Source organism: Camellia sinensis, chromosome 1 (genome assembly GCF_055761805.1).
Source record: "Camellia sinensis isolate YWXY chromosome 1, ASM5576180v1, whole genome shotgun sequence".
Classification (NCBI taxonomy): domain Eukaryota; kingdom Viridiplantae; phylum Streptophyta; class Magnoliopsida; order Ericales; family Theaceae; genus Camellia; species Camellia sinensis.
In genome coordinates, this window is record NC_138961.1 from 188,412,366 (window position 1) to 188,436,478 (window position 24,113).

Below are 24,113 nucleotides of genomic sequence, written 5' to 3' on the forward strand. Positions count from 1 at the left end.
CTAGAGCTGGGCATTGGGTTATCTGACCCGTCCAAACCACCCTATCCAATCCGATCCGCATATATATGGGCGGTTTCACAAATACATTAGAGTCGGATGCTATTTGAATTTTAGCTGATTTTCAGGTTGTGGGCGGATTGCGGGTTTGAACCGCACCCGCCCAACCCGCCAGCATTAACATTCTTTTTATTTTATTTTAAATATTTCAAATTTGGACCGTCTTTTTTTTTGGGGTGAATAATCTGGACCGTTCGACCTTTCATCTTCCTCTACACCCAAACAAACAAAAACCCTAATGAATCTAATCTCTCAAACTCAAAACACAGCGCAGCTCTCACTCTCTCTCTCTCATCTCATCAGTCCCTCTCTCGTTTTTCATCTAGACCGATCAACCTCGCAAGAGATCGACTTTCTCTCATCGCAAGATCGACCGATCGACTCACTCTCTCATCGCACCAATCGACCTCGTAAGATCGAATCTTTCTCCAGCAACTCTTATGTATGCGTCTCTCTCTCTCTCTCTCTCTCTCTCTCTCTCTGATTTTTTGTGGGCATTCAGATCTATGTCTCTCTGACTCTGTTTTTTTTTTTTTTTTTTTTTTTTTGTTCATCAAATGAATCAATGGCTATTGTGTAAATTCTTGATCTAGGAAGAAAGAGAGATTCGGAAGTGTTGTTAGGTCTGTAAAAACATGAATCTTGAGATTGTGATTGTGATTTTCATACACTGTAAAAACATGAATCCTCTGATACTGGTTCTGGCTATAGCTGCTGAAAGCAGACATCTATAATTCCAAATCTTGAATTTGAATGCTTTGATACTGATATTCATGAAGATTTGTATAAGCTTATTAAAATAAGAAGAATATTTCTTATTAACTGTTTCTTGGAGCCTGAACTCCAGTGTATTTGCTTCTTTTCTTGTGGTTTCTGGATAACCAAACAGACCATGGATAAGTTTGGGAGATGTTATTTGATTGGTCAATAAAAGGGTGCTGAAGAAGTAATGTCGTTTTTATTAGTTTCCTGAAAATGATGGCGCATGCTTGTTATTCAAAACAAACTATAAATAAATATATAAATAAATGAGAAAAAAAAAATTGGCCTTTATTTTCTTTTGTTTATTATCTTTAGATTTTGCTTTTGCCTACAATTTGAGTCCAATTTGTTTCTAAATGTGTTTACTTTTTCCTTATCTATTATATGGTGGAAAGCCTGAGGGAATTTGATTTATTCCCTTGCTTTGTTTGATTTCAGAAAACAGATTGGGAAAAGAAATTGAAAATTTGAATTTAAGATTTCCTCATTATTGAAGACCTTAGAAAACCTCAATCCTCTCTCAAATAACTCTAATGGTAATCTTTTATATGGCTAAGTATTTTAACAGAACATAACTAAATAGAACCTATAATGCAAAATTTACTTGGTTTTGGTGATTCCGTTGTTTTTCTTATTTTCCTCATAAATGGCTGACATCATAGCCGCTGCAACAACTCAAACATTACTTCAGATTTCATTTTTTTCGGTTGAGAAAACTCAAGAAAAACAGGGATGGGAAGAATAATATTTCTAAAAGATAGATGTTAAATCTCACCAGTGGGAGGCAAAATATTCTTCAACAAAATGAAGATAGCCTCTTCAGGACTGAGCTTAATCCTCTTTCGCACCACATACACAAACTGACCGACAGTCAGATCAGCAGGAACCAAGTATCTACTAATTATTTTATGGTTTCTTCTATAATGAATTGTCTTATGAGGGTGGGATTTCATGTTTTATGCAATATGTTTTGTTTTTCTTTTCAGTAGGGTATTTTGTAAATTTGAACATGGGTGGCGCAATTGTCTGCTAGTTTTTTTTTTATTCAAATACAATTATTATTTATGTAAGAATTAATGGGCTTATTTGAGGTGATTGTTTTCATATTAATGTCTGTATTGATTGAAGTTTTAATCCTTATAGTCTACAATTGTCTGCTAGTTTGTGATTCAGGTACAATTATTATTTGAGTGCTCTTTATTCTGAATTTTTTACGGTAGAGGGTACTGACACTGAGTACATTTTCCTATTAAGAATATTTGGTTTTTATCCTCAATTATCAAATTTTTGAAGTCTCACTTTCTAGTCTAAGATATATGTAAGTTATAGATATTGCACTTGTGAAAGAGTATTGGCTAATTGAGTGGGCCCAATTGAGTTTTAGTGTCAGAGTCAGCTCAAAATACTTTTTTTTTTTCTCTCCCCCCGTTAATGGTTCTTTGTCATAATTTTACTTCTTGCTCTTTGATTTATTAGTTTTTGCTTGGTTTGTTCATCTTGACTATCAAAGTAATCATTGTCAAGTGAATGTGCATGGAAGCAGATCAATGGAGTTGTAGTATTAGTTTGAGTTGAAAGTTCATCAGTTCTTTGTTACTTATCTAGGTTGTGATCTTTACTTATTAGTCTTTTGAATGGGTTTGTTTCAATATTTAAATTTGGTTGTTTACTAAGTATCTTTGCATGCTGGTGCTCTAATTGATTAGTTATGTATGGTGCCTTCCCAAACCAAGATTTTTAGCCCAGGCTAAAATAGCCAAAAAAGCCAAAAAGCTAACCCACTTCCCAAACGAAGGCTATGTATATCACCTTTCATCTCTTTAGGTGGTTTCTGAAGCCGTAAGTTGAAAATAATACCAAAACTGCCTCAGGATCAAATAGTCATGAAGGCCTATAAATATGAGACTAATGCCCATAACTTTTTTATAATATATATATATATATATATATATTATATTGGTGCTATAGTTATGATGCTTTAGGCAACCTTGTGAAGAGATTTTAAATTCATAAGTTCTAATTTGGGGACCAAATTAACAAAATTTGAGTCTTTAGTTGCTCTTTAAAAGTTGTTGTTGTAGGATAAATTTCAACAAAATTAGAGCCAAACTTCAGTAGTTTTTTTTTTATATAAAAAAAGTGTTTAAAATCAGTTTTTAGAAACATTTTATCAAATTTGACAGAACATTTCACAGTAAATCTATAGTAGTTTTCTCAAGCTAAAAGGTAGCTTTTTGGAAACAAGAAGTGCAGTAGCTGATTGCAGCACTGCAGTGGGGTCTCTAAGCCAGAATTATTGAATTCTCTTTTGGATAGAAAGCTTTATTAGTAAAAAAAAGTAACAAAAAACACAACCCAAGGGACAGACTCAGAGAAGCATGTTAAAATGTTCTGAGGTTCAATCATCATATGACCCAAAAGAGGATGCTTTTGAATGGATGGGGTGGGATTTTCAATTCCAAGGATATGGAAATGAAAATGATTTCCATAACAGACTTCATTGATGAAAGCATTGTTTGTTTATTTGAAATGGGAATCTAGTGTTCATTTGGTGGCAGACAAGAATTGTAATCTCTCCTATGTACTGTTTGGTGGGGAGGAAACAAAATTTAAAGTCCTATGTACTGTTTGTTTATTTTGACATCTATAAAGTTGTTCTTACCTGGATTTTAATTTATTCATTCTTAGTTCTTACTAAAAAATGCTCCATTTAGATTGATATATAAATCTTGGTATTATTCAGTAATTAGCCTTACTAAAAAAATATAGTTTAATTATAATATTTCATAGTGTCATATATATAATTTCTATGTATCAACAAAAAAATTTAGGTTGTTAGGGTTACTTGAGTTATGAAAACTCATGCGCAAATTGCCAATTTAGTTCTGTAAGAGGGGCTAATTTGAGCCCACTAAATTATTTAGGCCCAATAGCCCAAGATTAGTGGGCCCGAATTTATCGCAAGTCCAAGAATCGGTGGGCCCAGATTTATCGCCATCAAACGGATTGAATCGCTGTAAGCCTCGAAAGGGTTCGGGTCCACGAACCTAGAGACTTACTCGGGCCCGGACTCGAAAGGGTATTAAGCAAGCCTAGAGATCCGAGGCACTCGGACTCGAAAGGATTCGGACCCACGAATCTAGAGATCCGAAGTACTTGGCTTCGAACGGATTCAGACGCAATCTAGAAGTCGCTCCGTTAATGAGTCCCAGAACACTTGCGGGCTCGGAGCTTTCCGGGATCTACGCACCAGAACCATGGGCGTAATGGAGTTCGAACAAAGGACCCGATCCCGAGGACGGTGAGTGGAGATAAATTCACTCTTCGGTTAAACTAGCCTATACCCGGGTCGAGGTGGCACGACCCCGGGGGGTCCATGAGACTCGGCAATATTTTGCGGCAGGACGTCCTCTGGGACTACCCCTGACCCTTTGGGATGATTGGGGATCATTGGTTAGGTGTGGCTAAGAAGAAGGGTTCGCCGAGGGATTGATCTCCTCTTCGGGGTTTTCTCATCCTCGGAGAAGTCACCTCCTCGGAGAAGTCAAATCCTCGGAGAGGTCACTTCCTCGGACAAGGTGGTTAGAGAGAATATCCCCCATGTGCCTTGCACATGGGCTCCATCCTACATCATGAGGTGCCTATAAATAGCACCCACCCATAGCTTTACAAGGGATGGATTTTGGAGATTTTTGAACTCTTGGGAAAGAACTAATTTCCCCTCTCCATTATTAACCTTGAGAGTGAAAGTGGGAGATCCATGGGAGAGCCTTGCCATTATTCTCTCTCTAGCCATTTTGCCTTCTTCTTCACCCAATCTCTTATCTCCATCATCTCCTTTGTTGTTGTGTTCCTAAGTTGAGGTTATTGAAGAATCTAAGCCTCTCATCATATTCTAGAGAACTCGAAGTTGTTCTTCAAGGATCTTCGAAGATCTTCGAATTTTCCAACTCCTTTCTTGAACCCTCTCCTACAAGTTCCAATTGTATTTTGTTCTTTAATTGCCAACAAAAAAAAAAAAAACCCAAGTTGCACCCTCACCTCTAGTTCCAATTGTATTTTGTTCTTTAATTTTTTACAAATTGCCAATTTAGTCCAACTGAACAAAAATCAAGCATAAAAGGATATATTTAAGAGAGAATAGACCATTTCATAATAGATGCTAATTTTTAATATATTGGGACATAAGGCTTAGTTTGGTTTGATTTATGCTTTAAATTTACTGCTATTGACACATGTGTGAATGACTAGATGAATATAATCTTTTTTATTGAAATAAGTTTGCATTTGTTATCATGCTTTTGCTAAGGCAGTCAACTGGTCAATAATTTTGAGAGGTTTCTTTCTTCTCTAAATCTTACTCGTAATTACCACCAATTTTTCATCATGTACCTATCATATCCAATAACTATTACAATAATTTTGTACCTTCATCAAACTATAAATGGCTAATCAGTTTACTCAATCATCAAACTATTCAAAAATTCAGAACACCACTCACACCACTTGTCCTATATATAAAGTATACAAGTTGTTTAGTGTGAATTATTTGTCACACTCTTTCCATTAACCGATTCAATATTTTAAAACTCAACAACCCTTATTTCATATTTTTTATTCGTAAATTACAAATAGTGTGTATATACATGTATGTATATATGTGCTATTTGTAATCAACTTTTTGAAAGTTAAGTGGAAGATAATGGACTAGCATTGCAATTTAGGGAAGATAAGAAAACTGTTGAAGCATTTCATTAACATGTTGTGTGCACGAGACTTGTTTGGACAAATTAAGGGGGGCTAGCAAAAACATGCCTTTGGACTTTGCAATTAGTTTTAGATAACACACAAAGTGATAAAAAAAAATAATAAATAATAAATAATAAATAACTAAATACACGAGTTATAAATGTTTCATAACACAATATCGATGCACATGCTCTTTCATGCACGTTTTGAGTTTTGGTTTTGCTAATGCTGTCATTCTTGGTGTGATGTTTGTTAACATAGTATGTTTCTCTCTTGTTTTTTAGTTTTTCATTTGTTGAATTATGTTTTGTTGGTATAAAAAAACAACTATCCAACACCTTTGATTATAAAAAAAAAAAAAAAAATTTAATGAGTGGGAAGCCGTGTATTTATGTTGACAGATTTGATGATGCAGTGGTAGCGGCTCAAAGAGCAGCACGGCTGCACTTAAGCAGCAAGGAAGTGAACATGGTGGTTAGGAGGACACGGGCGGTGGCAATGGCTCGGTCCAACGGTAACGATTTGTTCAGGGGATAAAGATACTCAGAGGCTTGTGTTGCATATGGAGAGGGACTCGACCATGACCCCTACAACTCGGTGTTGTTGTGCAACAGAGCCACTTGCAGGTCCAAACTTGGTCAATTTGAGAAAGCAATCAAGGACTGGACTGCTGCCCTTAATGTGCGCCCATCTTACAGGAAAGCCAGATTAAGAAGAGTCAATTGCTATGCCAAGGTAACTAACTAACTACTAGTAGCCTATCCTATATGTCTATTTGTTGCAACATTTTTTTGATTTTTTTTGATATTTATGAGCAGCATTTAAAAGGAATTGAATGCTCTTCGCACTACTAGAAATATGATGGTCTAAGTGCTTCATGTTTTACATGTTAACGCATCATTTTTCTATGCTTGAAAATAGGTTATGGCAAGCAAGACAAAGATCTACATTGTGCTTGAGTATGTTGGCGAGGGTGAGCTTTTTGACAAAATAGTAAGGCATTGTTTTTTGAGCTTCTACTCTCTGAGCACCTATAATTTCATTCATAATATAATCAATTGTGTAATGCATTACATCTTAATTTAGGCATTTGCTCATGTCATGCTTACCATTTTGTTGTGGTAATGTGTGTTTGTAGACGTCCCCGAACGCCCCGGGAGGGTGAGGTCCCGTTCCGTTCGTTTTGCGGGTCTACTACAGTTCGGACTCTCAAATTGTCACGGTTCTAAATCTGAACCAAAGAGTCCAAATCCGGCAAATCGTTTTGAGAAAACAGATTTTGAAAGAAGTGCCAAACATGGACTGCTTTGCCAGATACAGAGTCGCCACCTAAATATTTTATTTTGGGAGAATTTAGGAAACCCTGACTCGGTGCCAAAGGCCACGTGTCCGTCATCACCAAAGTTGCCTCGGCTCGGGAACTTGGGTACGATTGGGGAAGGTCAGCTATGAGCACCCCCTCTCGCCCGATCCGAAGATCGGCCTCTACTAACCATGATATCCAGTTTTGACAACGTTATGTGTTCTTATTCCGGTTTTTAGCCTAGAATTACTATGTTATGCGCACAGCAAACAAGTATAGACCAAATCGCTTAAATTGGAACGAAACATAGCATGTTTGTTTTGAAAATGGTTTGCTACTCGCAAGTAGGCTAAAATGCAGGTTTTGCCACCCTCAAGTGGGCTTTAGAAAAGATGGTTTTTCCACTATCTAGTGGGCTTAAAACTCACAGTTTTAATGCATTATTCCAATTTAGGTAATTTGACCACCATCCACAGGCATTCAAGCAGTTATATCACATAAGTAGCTAGCCTCATGGTAATCATGCTATCATGGCAACATTCACACGCATGCGATATGCTAAAGCATAAAAGCTTACCTAGTACTCCGAGCCAAAACAGAAACTAGTTAGTAATCATATGCATGATCCTAGTTCATGTTAAAAATGACTAATGCAACACATGCAAAGATGCAATCTAAACAGGCTCGGCTATCCTAAAGATGGCATGTGAAATGCTGCAACTAACAAGTACTCAACTTGGGATTGAAATACAAGTGCAGTTAGCATGATGTGCCGAGCCCGGTGCATGTAAGACAAATGTATGGATGCACGCATGCTATCATACTGTTATGCTAATTTAAATATGCCCTAGTCTACCATCATAAGCGGGTAAATAAAAGGGAGAAAGAAGTGGGGGTTGGAAGACATGCACACACGCACCCACACTTATTACAAGTTTGCCCTCGCTCGGAGGGACCAAAAGAATAATACAGTCCGAATAATAAATCGACTATCCTAGCTAATTAATTATTACAGACCCTTAATTAATTAACAAAATAAATGCAGCAAGAAGGTGGCCGCAGCCCTGCCTTGGGATGCGTGAGTGATGCATGCTTGATCCGCCTTGCCCGGAAACTCCCTGCCATAGCATTGCTGCCTCTGTTTACACTGCCTAGCTCCTCTGAAAACTGTACAAGTCTCAGGATATGTTCTTTGCACACTGTGGAACACCACCGGCTGGGAGGGGTGGCCATCGGCCTCGGAGGATGACCACAGGCCGCAGATGAAGTTATCGGTCATTGATAAATTGCCGGTCGGCACTGTATTTAGCCGACCGGCCAAAGCTTCCTGTAGAACCTGCAATTGGCAGCAGCAGAGGGCAAGCAGTGTATGGCATGGAATTTTTAGGCAAATGTATGCATGGACACACTCCCTATCATGTAATGGACTCAAGGGAGCATGGCCCTCGACCCTCGGGCCACCAATCACGCACTTCAATGCATGATGGCCAAAGAGTCAAGTATGCATTTCAATATCAAATGCAATGCACACAAAACATACAAGGGACCCAACCTCAATCATGGTTGTTCAAGAGGCAAGGCAAGGCACAACAATGCACATGCGACCTAAGCATGCAAGCAAACATACAAACATGCAATACAACTACATGGCACACACAATGCTAACAACATAACATGCACAACGCATTGAAACATGGCATACACAATGCAAGATGGACTTACACCAATGTGAGTGGACCTCAGCCACACCCACATCAGTGGCCATAGGATGAAAACAAGACAACTCAAAATGCGTGCACGCGTGCACGCAAACCGAGAACCGACCCTCAGGCACCGAAATGCCACTCTAATGAGACATGGCAAAGACATGGAATATGATATGCAAACATGCAAAAATCAGTAGCAAAATGAGGGGGCAAAACAGCCCCGAACCAAGGCGAAATGACACCCGATGCATGGAACGAGTCCCGAAACATGAATTTTGGTGCATGAAATGGCCTGTAGCTATGCAATGCATGCATGGTTGGTACATGGAATGAAAAGACAGAAGCAAGGAAGCCCCAAAATAAGCATTTTTACAGTTCAAAGCATGGCCAAACAGCAAACAGAAATAGGGCAAAACTAGCATGCAAAAATGGCCCTAAATGTGAGATTAAGAAGCAACTCACAGCTTCTGGCCCCAAACAGATTAGGACCCTTCAACAATATTGAATAGGGGCCCAAAACATGATCTTTTACAGTTTATGGTAAACCACAAAAACCAGCACCGGTATGGCTAAACTCTCATGCAAGAAATGGGCTAAAAGGTGGACAAAGAAGCAAGTGAAGGTTTCTGGCCTTAAACACAAAGGGGCCCTTCAACAACATTGAAGAGGGACAAAAAATAATTCATTTTCCAGTTGATGGCCGGACCCAAAACAGTATGCATACAAGTGAAAAATACTATGCAAAATATGGCCAAAAAAGAGAGATATAACACAAAGTATATAAAGGATGTCTCAAATAGTGAAATACCCTCAATGAAACATGAAGAGGAGGCCAAAATAAGGCTGTTTTCAGTTCTGAAAATCGCCCAAAAATAGAAGCACAATAGGCTAATAAATCATGCAAAAATGGGGACCAAAGAGGGGTATAATGACAAGTGGCACATGGAGGTCCCAAACAGTGATGAGCCCTTCTTCAATGTTTAAGAAGGGCTCAAAATAAGCCTATCTACAGTTTACATCATGCTCCAAAACAGATCATACATAGGCCAAAAATACTATGCAAGATTATGGCATATAAGAGGGATAATGAAGTAAGTGCACCAAGGAGGCCTCAAAAGACAAAAGTCCCTTAATGAAACATGAAATAGAGCTCAAAAAAACACTACTTTTAGTTATGGCCGGAGCTCAGATATACAAGAAAGAGAGGCTAAGAAATGTTGCAAAAAATGAGCTAGAAAGAGGGAAATGGTAACTCACCCTTGTAGACCAATCTTTAGCAACTTCTTGGACCAAATTTGCTGCCTCCTAGCCTCTGAGAAGACCTCCAAGCTGCTGGAAATGGAAGTGGTGGTGTGAGGCTTGGTGGTGTAGTGTAAAATGGTGTAGGGTTTGAAGGTTTTTTGTAGGAAATGAGAGAGATGGAGGGATATAATGCAAGAGGCTCTTAGGGAAATTTTCCAACCCTCAAGACAGAGCTGGAGGCTCTGTTATATAGACAAAAAATGGGGGAGAAATGGAGGGAAAAAGAGGGGGAAAAATGGATCAAGTTTCCCCCCAAAAGTTGTCCCCCGGATCCAGGTTTTTTGGGGGGAAAACAGATATACAGCTGGAATCCATTCAATCTGTAGAATACTCCGGAAGGTCGTCGGCTAGCAAAATTGGCCAGTTGGCTACTTTAACTAGTCGGTCGGCCATCTGTTCTGGCCGGTCGGCCATCTATTTGGTCGGTCGGCAGGAAAAATCTACTCTGCAGGTCCAACTTCAAACGGGCATAACGTCTTCATATGGACTCATTTTTAGGTCAATCTTGTGTCCAAATTGAAGCCCCGGAAGTAAGCTTTCCAATGGAATCAGCCTTGCATCAAAATTCCAACTGTGAAAAAAGTTATGCTTGTTTTGGTGAAGGCTGCTCAGTTTCGGTCCAACCGGGATGATGCCCAACTTCAACCAATCATATCTCCGCCCTCCGGACTCGGATTTAAGAGATTCTTGAATGAAAAATGAAGCTCTGGAAGTCTTCTTTCCAACGGTGGTGGCCTCATAGGTTAAATCCAAGTTTATAGACTGATAAGCTTGGTTTAGCGAGGACTGCTCGTCCCTTTCTTAGCGATTCTTGCCTATCTTCTTCTCCAACTTGGTTTCTTCTCATCTTCTCCTCTTTTCTTCAACTCTAAACCCCTAAACAAGGTGTTTTGAAAGATTTTTCAAAGATTTCATCTCTCTTTCATTCATTTCTACTTTGTCCTTACTCGGTTTATCGAAAAGCGCATCATTTGACAAAATGTGAGCCTCGGAACATTGTAGAAACTTTATTTCAAAAATGTTTTGAAAGAGAGGGTTTTAAGGTCTAAAAACCATCCAAAATAACTTTGGTCTAAAATGGGATGTGAAGTTGAGATTTGTCTCTCTTCTTGCCGAAGAAACTGAACCTTCGCCCTGCACACCTTTCTCCACCAAGTAAACCATCAGTAACGCCCAAGTCTTAAGGGCGGTCAAAAATGGGGTGTCCACAGTTGCCCCTCTTTGACAGAACTCATGAGTCATGAAACGACGTGAGTGAATGTCAAAGCCCAGAGACGACCCAGTTTGATGAGGCCGAAGACTTGGACAAACAAACAAAATACAAATGAATGAATGGTTGTGCCCGCGGGCTGCCTACGTATCCCTTTGCAAGGAATCAAACCAGCGTAGTTCAGGGGCAGGATGCAAATGATATGCAGGAAGACTTTGATAATTGGACTTATACGCTACGCGAAGCCGGTTTGAACATTGGACTTATATGCTACGCAAAGCCGGTTTGTAATTGGACTTATACGCTTTCGCGAAGCCGGTTTGATAAAACAATGCAAGTGGAATGTGCGTGACAATGCAAGTGAAGAGGTGTGCATGACAATACAACCTAAGATGAATTCCAAACACACTGAAATCGTGTGGGGAAATGGGACAGGGAGAAACATAGGGACATATCCCGGTGCTTCGGAATAGTGTGAGCTTTGGAACGTATTCCGAACGCTTTTAACCGAAGAGGGAGAGACATAGGGACGTGTCCCGAGGATTAGGGACGTATCCCAAGGATTAGGGACGTATCCCAAAGGTTAGGGACGTATCCCAAGGATTAGGGACGTATCCCAAAGGTTAGGGACGTATCCCAGAGGTTAGGGACGTATCCCAGAGGTTGGGGACGTATCCCAAAAGTTAGGGACGTATCCCAGAGGTTAGGGACGTATCCCAAAGATTAGGGACGTATCCCAAAAGTTAGGGATGTATCCCAGAGGTTAGGGACGTATCCCAAAGATTAGGGACGTATCCCAAAAGTTAGGGACGTATCCCAAAGGTTAGGGACGTATCCCAAAAGTTAGGGACATATCCCAAAGGTTAGGGACGTATCCCAAAGATTAGGGACGTATCCCAGAGATTAGGGACGTATCCCAAAAGTTAGGGACGTATCCCAGAGGTTAGGGACGTATCCCAAAGATTAGGGACGTATCCCAAAAGTTAGGGACGTATCCTAGAGGTTAGGGACGTATCCCAAAGATTAGAAAAAGGAGAAGAAACATAGGGACGTATCCCGGTGTTTCAGAAAAGGAGAAAGAAACGTAGGGACATATCCCGGTGTTTCGGAAAAGGGAGAGAAACATAAGGACGTATCCCAGTGTCTCGGAAGAGGAGGTGTGAAACGTAGGGACGTATCCCGATGTTTCAAAAAGAGAGAAACGTAGGGACGTATCCCGGTGTTTCAGAATGAGAGAGAAACGTAGGGACGTATTCCGGTGTTTCAGAATGAGAGAGAAACATAGGGACGTATCCCGATGTTTTCAAAAAAAGTGAAAGAAACATAGGGACGTATCCCGGTGTTTCGGAAGGAGAAGAAACATAAGGACGTATCCCGATGTTTCGGAGAGAATGAGAAGCATAGGGACGTATCCCAGTGTTTCGGAATGGTGTGAGCATTGAAACGTATTCTAAATGCTATTAACCAGAGAAGGTCTAACTCATCGCACGCGCGAGGAGAAAGAATGATAATTGCAAGTGAAAAGGTGCATAACAATGCAAGTAATGAGCATGACAATACTAGATAGATGTGTAAAATCAATGCAATGAATGAGCATAGCAATGCTAGTGAAGTGGGTGCATAACAATGCAATTGGAACGTGCATCACAATGCAAGTGGAACGGGCGTGACAACGCATATTTGGAACAAAATGCCGAATAAAGGAATACAAGCCTTAACAAGACCAATTCAAACGCAACCTCCGATTTACCTCTCAGAAGGGTCACAATATATATTTCAAAAGGATACACCTCGTGCATGCCAACTGACGATGAGCTACGCATCAAAGACATGAATTGAAAATTCCGCAGAAACAATTTGAGCTGGAAGTGGGTTACTCTTGCTTATACTTCCAAAACGCAGTTACTACCTTTCTTTCCTGGCAAGGACTGGTTTTCTGAGGGAGCACTTTGATTGCCATTCTGGCTTGAAGCAGACCTAATCTTGAGCTTGAGGTAGGGGCACACCCATACTTCGGAGTAGTGACAAGGCCTGAAGAGGTACATCCGGAGTACAATCACGGAATTTGCTGAAGGTGAAACACACTCAAATGCTTCGATTTTCCCTCTTTTCTTTTGCTTTACAGTCCGGAACCCATGTAGCTTCAGATAGGTCCTGGTTTTACTGTTCTCACATGACCTGGGTTGAACCCTGCGATTTTATGAAAGAACGAATCTTGTTTTGCACAAACGTGAAGAATGGCACAGCACTTTAAGCACAAAACAATTTTATTTTTGAAATTAAGAAAAGAGTTCTTAACCGGGTATTGAGCCTACGACTGAACACAATGAAAAATACTCAACAACGAAAGACAAAAGGTAAACAACCTAAACACATCGAGACACGCTCGGAACGACTCAAGACAAGAATCGAGACAAAACAAAAGACACGACACACAGACGTGCACAGGGAGCCTGTTTCACCGGGTATTGTTTCCCACCCTCTCTCATTTGTGATCCTCACATCACTCGGCCCTCAAGCTCTATTTTTCTGAAAAAGCCCTTTTCTCACTTTTTCTCTCATCGCACTTCTCTCTATTCTTCAATCTCTCATTTTTCAATCCCTCCCCTGGGTGGTTGATGGATAAACTAGAAATTGTGGGCCCTTGCCGCTGGTATTCTACCAGATTCTCAATCTTGTTCACAACAGTGAGCTTCTCCCATAGAGGGGCTGCGCTACAACTGGGCATGTAGCAAATTTGCAGCTGACATCGGTTGACGATGCTCTGTTGGGGAGTTTGGACGTGATCAGATTTGTCCAGATGAGGAAGTGGAATATCATGATCCATTCCAGCTCGTGCTTCGCACTTGGCTCGATACCTCGTTGCTTGGAGGATGAGAGAGCTTTTCGGCCCTTTTGCTGTTGACTTCAGTTGTGCCCTTCTTGGCAGGTAGGGTGCCCTTCTTAGCGAGTAGTTGATGACGGGGGAAAGACAGAACACCTGACTCAACTGTGCCCCTAGTTCATCATTTTGACCCTTTTTTTTGGTTTTCTACGAAAACAATTTTGACCAATGTGAGAGTTAGATTAACACACTTGTTCGATTTTTGATTTGAAATCATGCAACTCAGGGTATGAGCACAGAAAATTTTCCTATTTTGGGTCCAAGAAATGGTCCAATTTTTGGAAAAGATGGAACAATTTTCGAGAAAATTAGTCAACTTCAGTAAAAATTCTCAAAAACTATTTTTGCAAACGACCAATGCTTAACAAGCACGGAACCTACTCTTGAGACGCACAACCTCGGATTTGGAGGAAAATTGCCCCTTGCTGGAGGGAAGCTGCATGGCAACGGAAAGTTACTCCTTGTTTGAACGGCACCGCAGCGCATTGAATGGCAACGGAAAGTTGCCCCTTGTTTGAATGACACCGCGGTGCATTGAATGGCAACGAAAAGTTGCCCCTTGTCTGAATGGCACCGTAGTGTATTGTAATCAGTCCTCAGAGCGATGATTGCAGCCGAACTCCCGGATACAGAAAAGACAAAGATGACTAGAACCATCACATGGACACAGTTGAATTTGGAGTGTTTTATGGCTGGACTTCAGAATGAAGTTGCCTACGTATCCCAAAGATGGGAATCAAGCCTTACGTAGTTCAGGGGTTAAGGTACACTCGGGTATTAACCTCTCCTTTTTAGGCTCTAACTTTTGCGAAGGCGCCCGTTGCGGGTTTTCGACCTTGCGAGCTTTGTTCTTCTTTTCTTTTCGATTTTTTTTTTTCATTTCTTTTTCTCTTCTTTTTTTGCATTTTTTTTTTCCTTCTTTTTTTTCTTTTCTTTTGCATTTTTTTTTCGCTTTTTTTTTGTATTTTTCTCTTCTCTCTCTTTTTTTTTTTTCTTTTTCTTCTTTTTTCTTCGCTCTAACTTTTGCCTGGGTCGCCCTTCTGGGTTTTCGGCCCAGCGAGCCTCTCAAAGGGTAAAAGTGTAACAAATCCATGCCAAATGGTTTTAGGGTTTTGAAGCCATCCGTATCCAGGAGAGTGGCTGTTGTATTGATTTACTGAAGGATCCATCTTCGGCTCTTCGAGCATATCTGACATTTTTGCCCCTAGTTTGAGAGGGGGCTTCTGATCTAGCTTTACAAGCTTCCTTTGATCTGATCTTCTTGATCTGACTTTGGTGCCTCTTGTTCGAGGGCTACTTCAAAATGGCCACACAAGCCTCACGTTGTGGTTGACCGTTGAACGTTCTGAACTTAGGTTCAAGGTTTGAAAGTGAGGGGTCAAATCTCGAGGCTGAGAGCGATCCTAAGCTGCACAATCTCAAGAGTGATTCCACACAGGTCTTCGCAAGATCACGCAAAACAGTTTTTGAAATCTTTTAAGAAAGCGACAAATCGCTCGCGCTGAAGACAATGTAGGACCAATCTGGATCAAGCCAGGATCCTTCTCGGTACTCATACTAACAAGCATGATCTCGATCATTAAAGGCTTAACATGCCTCTCTTTCTCTCAATTGATCAAGTTTTGCAAAACCTGAGGAATTCCTTCCTCTTCGTTTTTATCACAATGTTTCGAAAAGAGTTTTGAAAAACTTAGGTCATTACAATGACTTCAAAGGCACAGAAAAGGCAGGCGAAGAGCACTATCATTTCATTCAAACTTTTGGCACAACTGGCACACGGCAGAAGCAAACACAAGAGTGTGAAAATCACTGCTGTTCCATTCAAATCTATTGGCATAACTGGCTCCAAGGCAGAAACAGACTCAAAAGAAAGCAAAAACACAAAACAAGATAGTGATGTCCGAGGTAACACCCCCCGGAATCACCCGACTCTTACACAACAGGACTGACTCGATACGACAAGACAGATCTCCACTGACTCAGTATGAAAAGACTGACTCAAAACAAAAAGACCGACTCAAAACAAGACAACAGAGCTGACTCAATACCCAAGCCAGAACGTACAAAACTAGCATTCGCGAATGCTCAAAATAGTGCATGCCATCCATCACATCTGGAGTAAACTGAGCACCGCCAGCAAGTGGTTCATCCCTCGATCACATCACCTTATCCCCTACAAGTTCACTGATCAAGTGCTGATAGACTTTGCAGGACCTGGTGCGGGGATGACCCCGTTATCAATCAAATTCTGTATCTCGTGGCGGAGACGGACGCAACTATCGGTGTCATGACCGGTTTGTTGATGGAAGGCACAATACTTAGTCGGGTCATGTTTTGGAGGGAGAGGATCGGGTAGAGGCCGTTGCTCTAACGGTTTCAGATGTCCTTTCCTGAGTAAGACCCCCAGGGCTTTAGACAAAGACATATAGAGTGGGGTGAAAACCCTCTTGCCTCGGGGTAGATAGTCTGAAGTTCGGGGGTTTGAAGTGGATGCACCAACAATGGGGGTGGCTGCTCTTGGTGTGGTGGTGGCGACCATGCCCACCTCGGAAGATCTTGCAGCTGCGTCACCGCTGGTGGTCGCATTCGAACTGCGGGTAAACGCCCTCCTGGGCTGCTCCTTCTCCTGGTCAATGAGGCCCTGCTTCATAGCATCCTCGATCTGTACTCCCATCTCATGCAAATCTGAAAAGGTAGGGAAGGGGAGCACGATCATTTTCTGCATTAGTTTAGGCTGGAGGTTGCGCACAACCATCCGTATTTGATCTTTGTCGGAAGGCCTTGTAGCCATCATCGAGGCCTTTGCTCTCCACCTCGTCACGAACTCTGAAATACCCTCCTTTGGCTCTTGGCGGGTGACTTCAAGATCACGAGTTGTGACCTCAATCTGTGTGTTGTAAGAGTATTGATCACTGAAGACCTCAGCCATTTCTTCCCAGTTCTGTTTCACAGAGTTCTCCAATTTCGCATACCAGATTGCAGCTATCCCAAACATGGTTCGACCGAATAGTGATAGCTTCTGGGCTGTGGTCAAACCCATTGGTCTCAGGATATCAGAAAACAAGTGGAGGTGCACCATTGGGTCTCCAGAGCCATCGAATCGATCGATATGTGGCATCTTGAACTGATCTAGCAATGTCACCACTGAGTCGGTATAACCATCCTCTATGTCCGGAATGGATTGAGCTCCTTGAGACTTCTTGAATAGTTTTTCCAGTTTACTCACCTTTAGTGCTGTGGGGTCCACCTCGAGCGCAAAAGGGGAATTCGGCAGGTTGGTTTGTACTTTAGATAGCTGGGGCAGAACCGGGGGTGGGGCTAGCCTGACTGGAATGTCCGTATCATACTGGACGTGGGTTGCCTCCCCGAGTATAGGAACTCTTGGTGGGAGAGGAGCCTGGTGTGAAGTAGATACTCCAATTTGCTGCTCTAACCTGGCAATTGTCTCTGCCTGTTGGGCTATGACCACAGCCTGTTGCTTGGCGAATTCTGCTTGATAGACAGCGTCTTGCTGCATGGCTTTCATACTATCCTGGAGTTGGCGCACCATCTCTTCCAGACTCGACATATTGTTCTGATCTAACTAAGCAACCGATATACCTCTCTGAGGTAAAACAGATATGTCAACCTAACCGCGCACAGGTGAGATGGATAATGACCGCTGATTCAAAGACTGTTGAACTGATGATCTGTGCCTGACTGGCGTTTTTACCCTGCCTCTGGCGAAGGAACACTGATTGCCCTTGAACTGAATCTCTGACCCGACAAAGTCTATCAGCACAAGTCCAATGTACCCGGGAATATCGGAGCCTTCTGAAGCTATAGTTCTAGGACTACCTAGCAAAAGAGAAAACAGACAGCATCTCAGCACAATTTCACTGGAACGGATTTGAGCATACTAGGATGAATGTACTCAATACTGATCAGTGTTTCCCAAATATCTGCCCGTAAACTGATTCCCTCGGGTAAAACTGATTCCCCAAATACTGATGCTGATGCCCACAGCCCTGATACCCAGACTTGCAAACTGGTATATGCGTTCCTGTAGAGATACACTCTAAAAGCACATAGCAAGTAAGAGAGAGCCAAAACACCCCTATGTTGGGGTAGGGTTTCCCTGTCCTATTTTGTCAGGAGCTAGGGTTTCACTATGCACGCAGCAGTTTCAAACAACCTATAATTGGGTGAGCAACCTGTCCTAGCTTGGAATGGTCACTATGGTTTCCGAATATGCACTAGGTCGAATGGTCAAAAAGGGTGCCCCGGTAACAACCGGGTTTGTGTTCCCATACTATCAGAGCCCATAACCGGTCAGCCTTATGGTCATGCCTTGACAAGACAAGCCTCCGGCAAACCGTTCAGGAATGGCAGATGGCAAACACGGTGTCCTAGGCGCACCAATGCACATGCAATACAAAGAGACACATAAATGAAATCAAAACAGGATATCACGAGTTCGAGTCAAGCTCTCTAAAATCCCCAGCAGAGTCGCCAGAAACTGTAGACGCGCCCGCGAAGGGCCTCGCTACTAGTTCGGACTCTATTTGGGTCATGGTTCTTAATCATGAACCAAAGAGTCTAAATCTAGCAAATCGTTTTGAGAAACAGATTTTTTGAAAAAGTAGTGCCAAACATGGACTGCTTCGCCAGATACAGAGTCGCCACCTAAATATTTTTTAATGGGGGAATTTAGGAAACCCTGACTCAGTGCCGAAGGCTACATGTCCGTCATCACCGGAGTTGTCTCGGCTCGAGAGCTTGGGTACGATCGGGGAAAGTCAGCTATGAGCACCCCCTTTCGCCCGGTTCGAAGACCGGCCTCTACTAACCGTGATATCCGTTTTTGAAAACTTTATGTGTTCTTATTCCGGTTATTAGCCTAGAATTACTATGTTGTGCGCACAGCAAATAAGTATAGACTAGATTGCCTAATTTGGAAACAAGCATTGCACATTCGTTTGCTTTGAAAAGTGCTTTGGAATTTGCTACTCGCAAGTAGACTAAAACACGGATTTCAATGAGTATTTCCAACTCAAACAATCCAACCTTCACCCACAGGCATTCAAACAGTTTATCATATAAGCATTTAGCCGCATGGCAAGCATACTGTCATGGCAACACTCACACGCATGCGGGATGCTAAAACATAAATACTTACATCGTACTCCGTGCCAAAACAGTAAACTAGTTAGCAAACATGCATGTCCTAGTTCATGTTAAGAATGGCTAATGCATCTCATGCAAAAATGCAATCTAGATAGGCTCGGCTAACCTAAACATGGCATGTGAAATGCGATCAACTATCACATATTCAATTTGTGAATTGAAGTACAAATGCAGTTAGCGTGATGTACCGAGCCTAATGCATGCAGTACAAATGCATGAATGCACACATGCATAGCATAAGGTATGCTAAATTAAACGTGCCCTAATCTACCATCATAAGCAGGTAAATAAAAGGGAAGAAAGACGTGAGGTTGGAAGACATACACACACTCACGCACACTTATTACATAATTGCCCTCGCTCGGAGGAACCAAATAAATATTACAGTCCGAATAATAAGCAAATAAAATTATTACAGAATTTTTTAATTAATTAAAAAGAAAGAATGCAAAAGAAAGAAAAGGGTGGCCGCAGCCTCTGCCTCGGGATGCGCGAATGATGCGTGCTCGGACACCGGCCCGCCTGGAAAACCCGCACCGTACCTCTGCCACCTCTGTTTATACTGCCCTGTCTCTCTGAAAATTGCCAAAGCCCTAGGACAGGTTCCTTGCATGCTGCAGAGCACCACCGGCTAGACAGAATTCCCACCGGCAGTGTAGAATTTCCATCGGCAGTGTTTGGATTTACCGGCCATTCAAAGATTGCCGGCCGGCACTGAATTCTACCGGTCGGCAGAAGCTTCCTGCAGAAGACAGTTTTGACAGCAAACAGAGAACAGACAGTGCATGGCATGGGGTTTCAGGCACATGTGAGCATGGTCATGCTTCCTATCATGTTTTGAACTCAAGGAAGCGTGACCCTCAATCCTCGAGCCATCAATGGTGCATGATAGCCCAAGGGATCAAGTTTGCCACTTGATATAAATATGCATGCGACACACAAATGAGAGCCAAGGCCTTATCATGTCGAAGTCAAAGGCCCCGGTGACCGAGAGTTAAGGCGTGTTTCATCACTTATAGTATGAACACCCCTTAACACTCACACTTGGTTTGACACCCCAAACCAAGTAATGCAATGCATGTTATGCAAACATGGCTCAAATGCAACATGATACCAATTATGCAAGACATGGCAAATGTTATGCAACTACCATGACAAATATGCAATGCTAAGCATGCAAGGTGCAAATGTGATGCAAACATGGACCAATTTGGCAATGGGATTAACATACTACAAGGCTTAATGAAGCAACCATGCAACAAACATGAAACAAGCATGCAATGGGGCCTTGAACCATAAAGGGACAGACCTTGATCTACCCCAAAACAGTGGCCAAAAGGTGTCTAAAAGGTGGACCAATACTCATGCTAACAAACAAGGTAATGGTCCTAAGGTTAAGGCACAAAGGGGAGGCATTTCACTCCCACCAACATGACCACTCATGGCATGACTAAGACAAGTAAAGACAGAATTTTTACATGCAAAATGGGACTCCAAACCCTCCTAATATGGCAGCTAAAGTGACTCCCATGAAATGCTTCCACCAAGACTCATTTCTAGGCATAAAAGGGTACACCCTAAGGCATGAAAGAGATCATACATGCACACATACAAACATGATTCTTGGACTGAAATGTGGTCCTAAATGATACCAAATCATGAGGATGGTCACAACCATGCATGCTAGAGGTCAACATGCTCAAAGCTTACAAGCCAAAACACAAAGGGGTGACATCAAACAAGGCAAGCATGACTGAAATGCATAGCCACTAGACCTTAAACATGATAAAATAAGACCAACGCCTTCATGGAACTAAGCCAACACATGCAAGAATCAAGGCCTAAATACAAGATACGATTCTAGGCCAAATGGGGGAGTATGAAGCAAGTATACTAAGCATGCAAAGGGCCATAGATCCGGCCAAAAACAGAGATCCCATATGACCCAAAAACACCCAAAAAGTTCTGAAATAAGGCAAAAACCAAGCAAGCATGCATGTTACCCTTTTGGGCCAAAACTCAAGGAAACAAGACAATGAAGGGAGAGGGGTGTCCCTCCCCTATGCAAGACTTCAAACCACCTTCCTTACCACTGAAAATCAACTGGTTGTTAGTGGTGAAAAGACTAACACACTCAAGCAAACAAGGCTTCACAAGGGAAGCACAAAAGGGGCCAAATAAAACCTAATAAGGTGAGTTTGCACTCAAACCACAAAACAACCTTAATGAAAGTTCTAAAGCATGAAAATGCAAGCCTTTTTTATGTTGTGCACAAAAGCTAAATCAGCAAGCAAGATAGGTGAAAAACTATTGCAAGTTTGGGGAATCTAAAGTAAAGTGCTCACCCTTGAAGATCCTTTGAAGAACAAATGGTCCAGCCCTCTTCTTTTGATCAAAATCAGTCCAAAAACTCAAGAATCAACCCCCCAAGTCCCTCAATCTCGGAGCAAGGTATAATAGTGTGTGTAATGGTGCAAAAGTAAGGTAAAATCACACTTTTAGGCCAAGAAACACACACAAAGGAGGAGAGAGGGGGAGATATAGAGATAGGGTGTATCTATCTATGGAAGCTCTGGTTTTTGCCTCCAATTTTTCTAACCTAGAGCCAAGAGGAGAGCCTTCCTCTTATAGAGGTCCCTCTTGCAAAGCTTATACAACAAGCTTGCTTAGAGGGACATCCCTCCATACACGAGTATGGAGGGAGGCAGAGTTGGTGCCAGCTATCACAACTGGCACAAAATACCTCCATAAAGTGGATGAACAGTGGTCGGCTGCCCAAAAATGTCATTTTGACAAAATTTAGTGCCGACCGGCAACATACAGTGCCGACCGGCAATAAAAAGTGCCGATGGCATCAAAAAGCCAGCCGGTGACCTTTAGCCACTGCCGGTGGTGTGTGGGGATGCCTCACAAGGCATTCCCTGCCCCTCCAAGGCAAAACACAAGTGTTTGGTGCAAAACCAGACACTAAACAGTCGAGTTCGGAGATCCTGAGGCAAGGCGCGTAGCCGAGACCTCCGGGAACTCCAAACGAACACAAACATGGATGATCACCGAGTGTTCAAACGGGACGTCCAAGTCTTGAGGACGGTCAAAAATGGGGTGTCTACAGTGTTATATTGAGGCTCATTTATGTAAATCATGTGGGTACCGAGTCTTGTATTTGTCTAATAATATTCCCTTATTGACCCTTTTATAACTAGGCCAAACTAGGAAGACTTAAAGAGGATGAATCTAGGAGATATTTTCAGCAGCTCATCAATTTTGTAGACTACTGCCACAGTAGGGGCATGTACCATAGAGACTTAAAGGTTTAACAAACTTTCTTACATGTTTCATTGATTAATTAATGTATTTATTCTAATTTTTTCCAATAAAAAAGAATTTATTATCTAACAGTAATTTGGTTTCTTTGGCTATTTATTCGACCATGACTCTGAAATTTGCATTACCTTGCATTGCATCTTTTGCAGCCCGAGAATCTGCTTCTAGACTCATTTGGTGTTCTCAAGGTTTCAGACTTTGGATTGAGTGCATTTTCCCAGCAAGTGCAGGTAAGTATTATGTGAGTTTGCAACAATTTCCTCATCTAAGAGCAGATTTTTAGCAGGTGGGTGTTTAATAAATTGAACGTCAAATTTTTGAAAGTGGTAGCAGCACTGAGTCAATTTTGCAGCCTATTTGGTTTACTAAAATCACGTAGTCCAGAAACTACCTTTCCGGCCAGGAGCAGTGCCCTACTCTGAAAGGAATTCCTCAGGAATAATGTGGCCATTAGTTTTTCTTCTGTCCTTCAGTAGCTTGTTCATTTCTTGTTTCTATTAATTTGGAAATGAACTTTTTTTTTATGATTTGTGTCTTTCCTTTCCCTCTTTTTATATTAGTTTCCCCAAATCAAGGAGGCAGTTTAGTTTTATTAGTTGACTTCTTCATAAGATTCTGTATTATGCATCATCTAGATTTCGACACTTTGAAAACATTCAGTGACCATTTTTTAAGACTTGATCTAATCCACATTGAGGTTATATGATCTCAATATCATTCAGACACACAAGTTGTGGATTGCCTTAAACCTAACCCTCATTCATCAATATAAGTTGGTGTTGTGGCTTTGCTTAATCAAAGACTGACTACCTTTTTTACTGTAGGAAGACGTGCTATTTCACACTGCCCGTGGAACCCCAAATTATGTTGCTCCTGAGGTATCAATTATGATGTCATGGAAATGGATGGTCGCTTTGATGCAATTTTTTTTTTCCTTTTCTTATCAGTTTCTTGCATTTGTGATACTTATTTCTTTCTTTTTTTTCCCCTTTCTATCAGGTGCTCACTGCTAAAGGTTATGATGGTACAGCAGCTGATGTATGGTCTTGTGGGGTCATTCTGTTTGTTCTTATGGCTGGATACTTACCTTTTGACGAGCTGAACCACATGGCTTTGAAAGCATTCAAGCACTTAATTTTTTTAAGTTTTTTTAATTTTTTAATGTATGTAATCACAGCTAAATTTTTTTTATTAATTTCTTTGTATATACTTTTGAAAATTTAACTTTCATTTATGAAATATATGATGTTATTTCATTCAATATATGGTTGTGATTCAAAATATAATATATAGTGTGTATTACATTCTTCAAATGCGCTTACAAAAATAGTATTGATTATTTTTCAAATATGTCGATTTATTTTATTTTATTTTATCATAGGTTTTATTAGTTATTAATCACACTTAAAAGATGTGATCTAAATATTTTTAATCACACTTAAAATGTGTGATCTAAATGTTTTTAATCACACTTAAAAGATGTGATCTAAATGTTTTTAATCACATTTAAAAGGTGTGATCTAAATATTTTTAATCACACTTAAAAGGTGTGATCTAAATATTATTAATCACACTTAAAAAGTGTGATCTAAATGTTTTTAATCACACTTAAAAGGTGTGATCTAAATATTATTAATCACACTTAAAAGA

General features: G+C 41.1%; 1 protein-coding gene across 6 annotated transcripts; it reads left to right on the forward strand.

Moving 5' to 3' along the window:
* The first annotated feature begins 221 nt into the window (after window positions 1–221).
* LOC114301255 (CBL-interacting serine/threonine-protein kinase 9-like) lies at window positions 222–23,724 on the forward strand. Of its 6 annotated transcripts, none has more exons than XM_082890523.1 (7): window positions 222–499; window positions 5,984–6,303; window positions 6,490–6,561; window positions 22,343–22,450; window positions 22,613–22,693; window positions 23,288–23,341; window positions 23,463–23,724. In XM_082890523.1, exons 3-7 carry the CDS (start codon window positions 6,493–6,495, stop codon window positions 23,685–23,687), a joined length of 537 nt encoding a protein of 178 aa, XP_082746649.1. In that variant the 5' UTR covers window positions 222–499; window positions 5,984–6,303; window positions 6,490–6,492; the 3' UTR covers window positions 23,688–23,724. The 6 variants fall into 6 exon arrangements, with proteins under 6 accessions (XP_082746649.1, XP_082746656.1, XP_082746652.1 ...); XM_082890526.1 differs by having other exon boundaries at window positions 278–499; window positions 5,970–6,303; XM_082890530.1 differs by lacking the exon at window positions 22,343–22,450.
* Window positions 23,725–24,113: the final 389 nt, after the last annotated feature.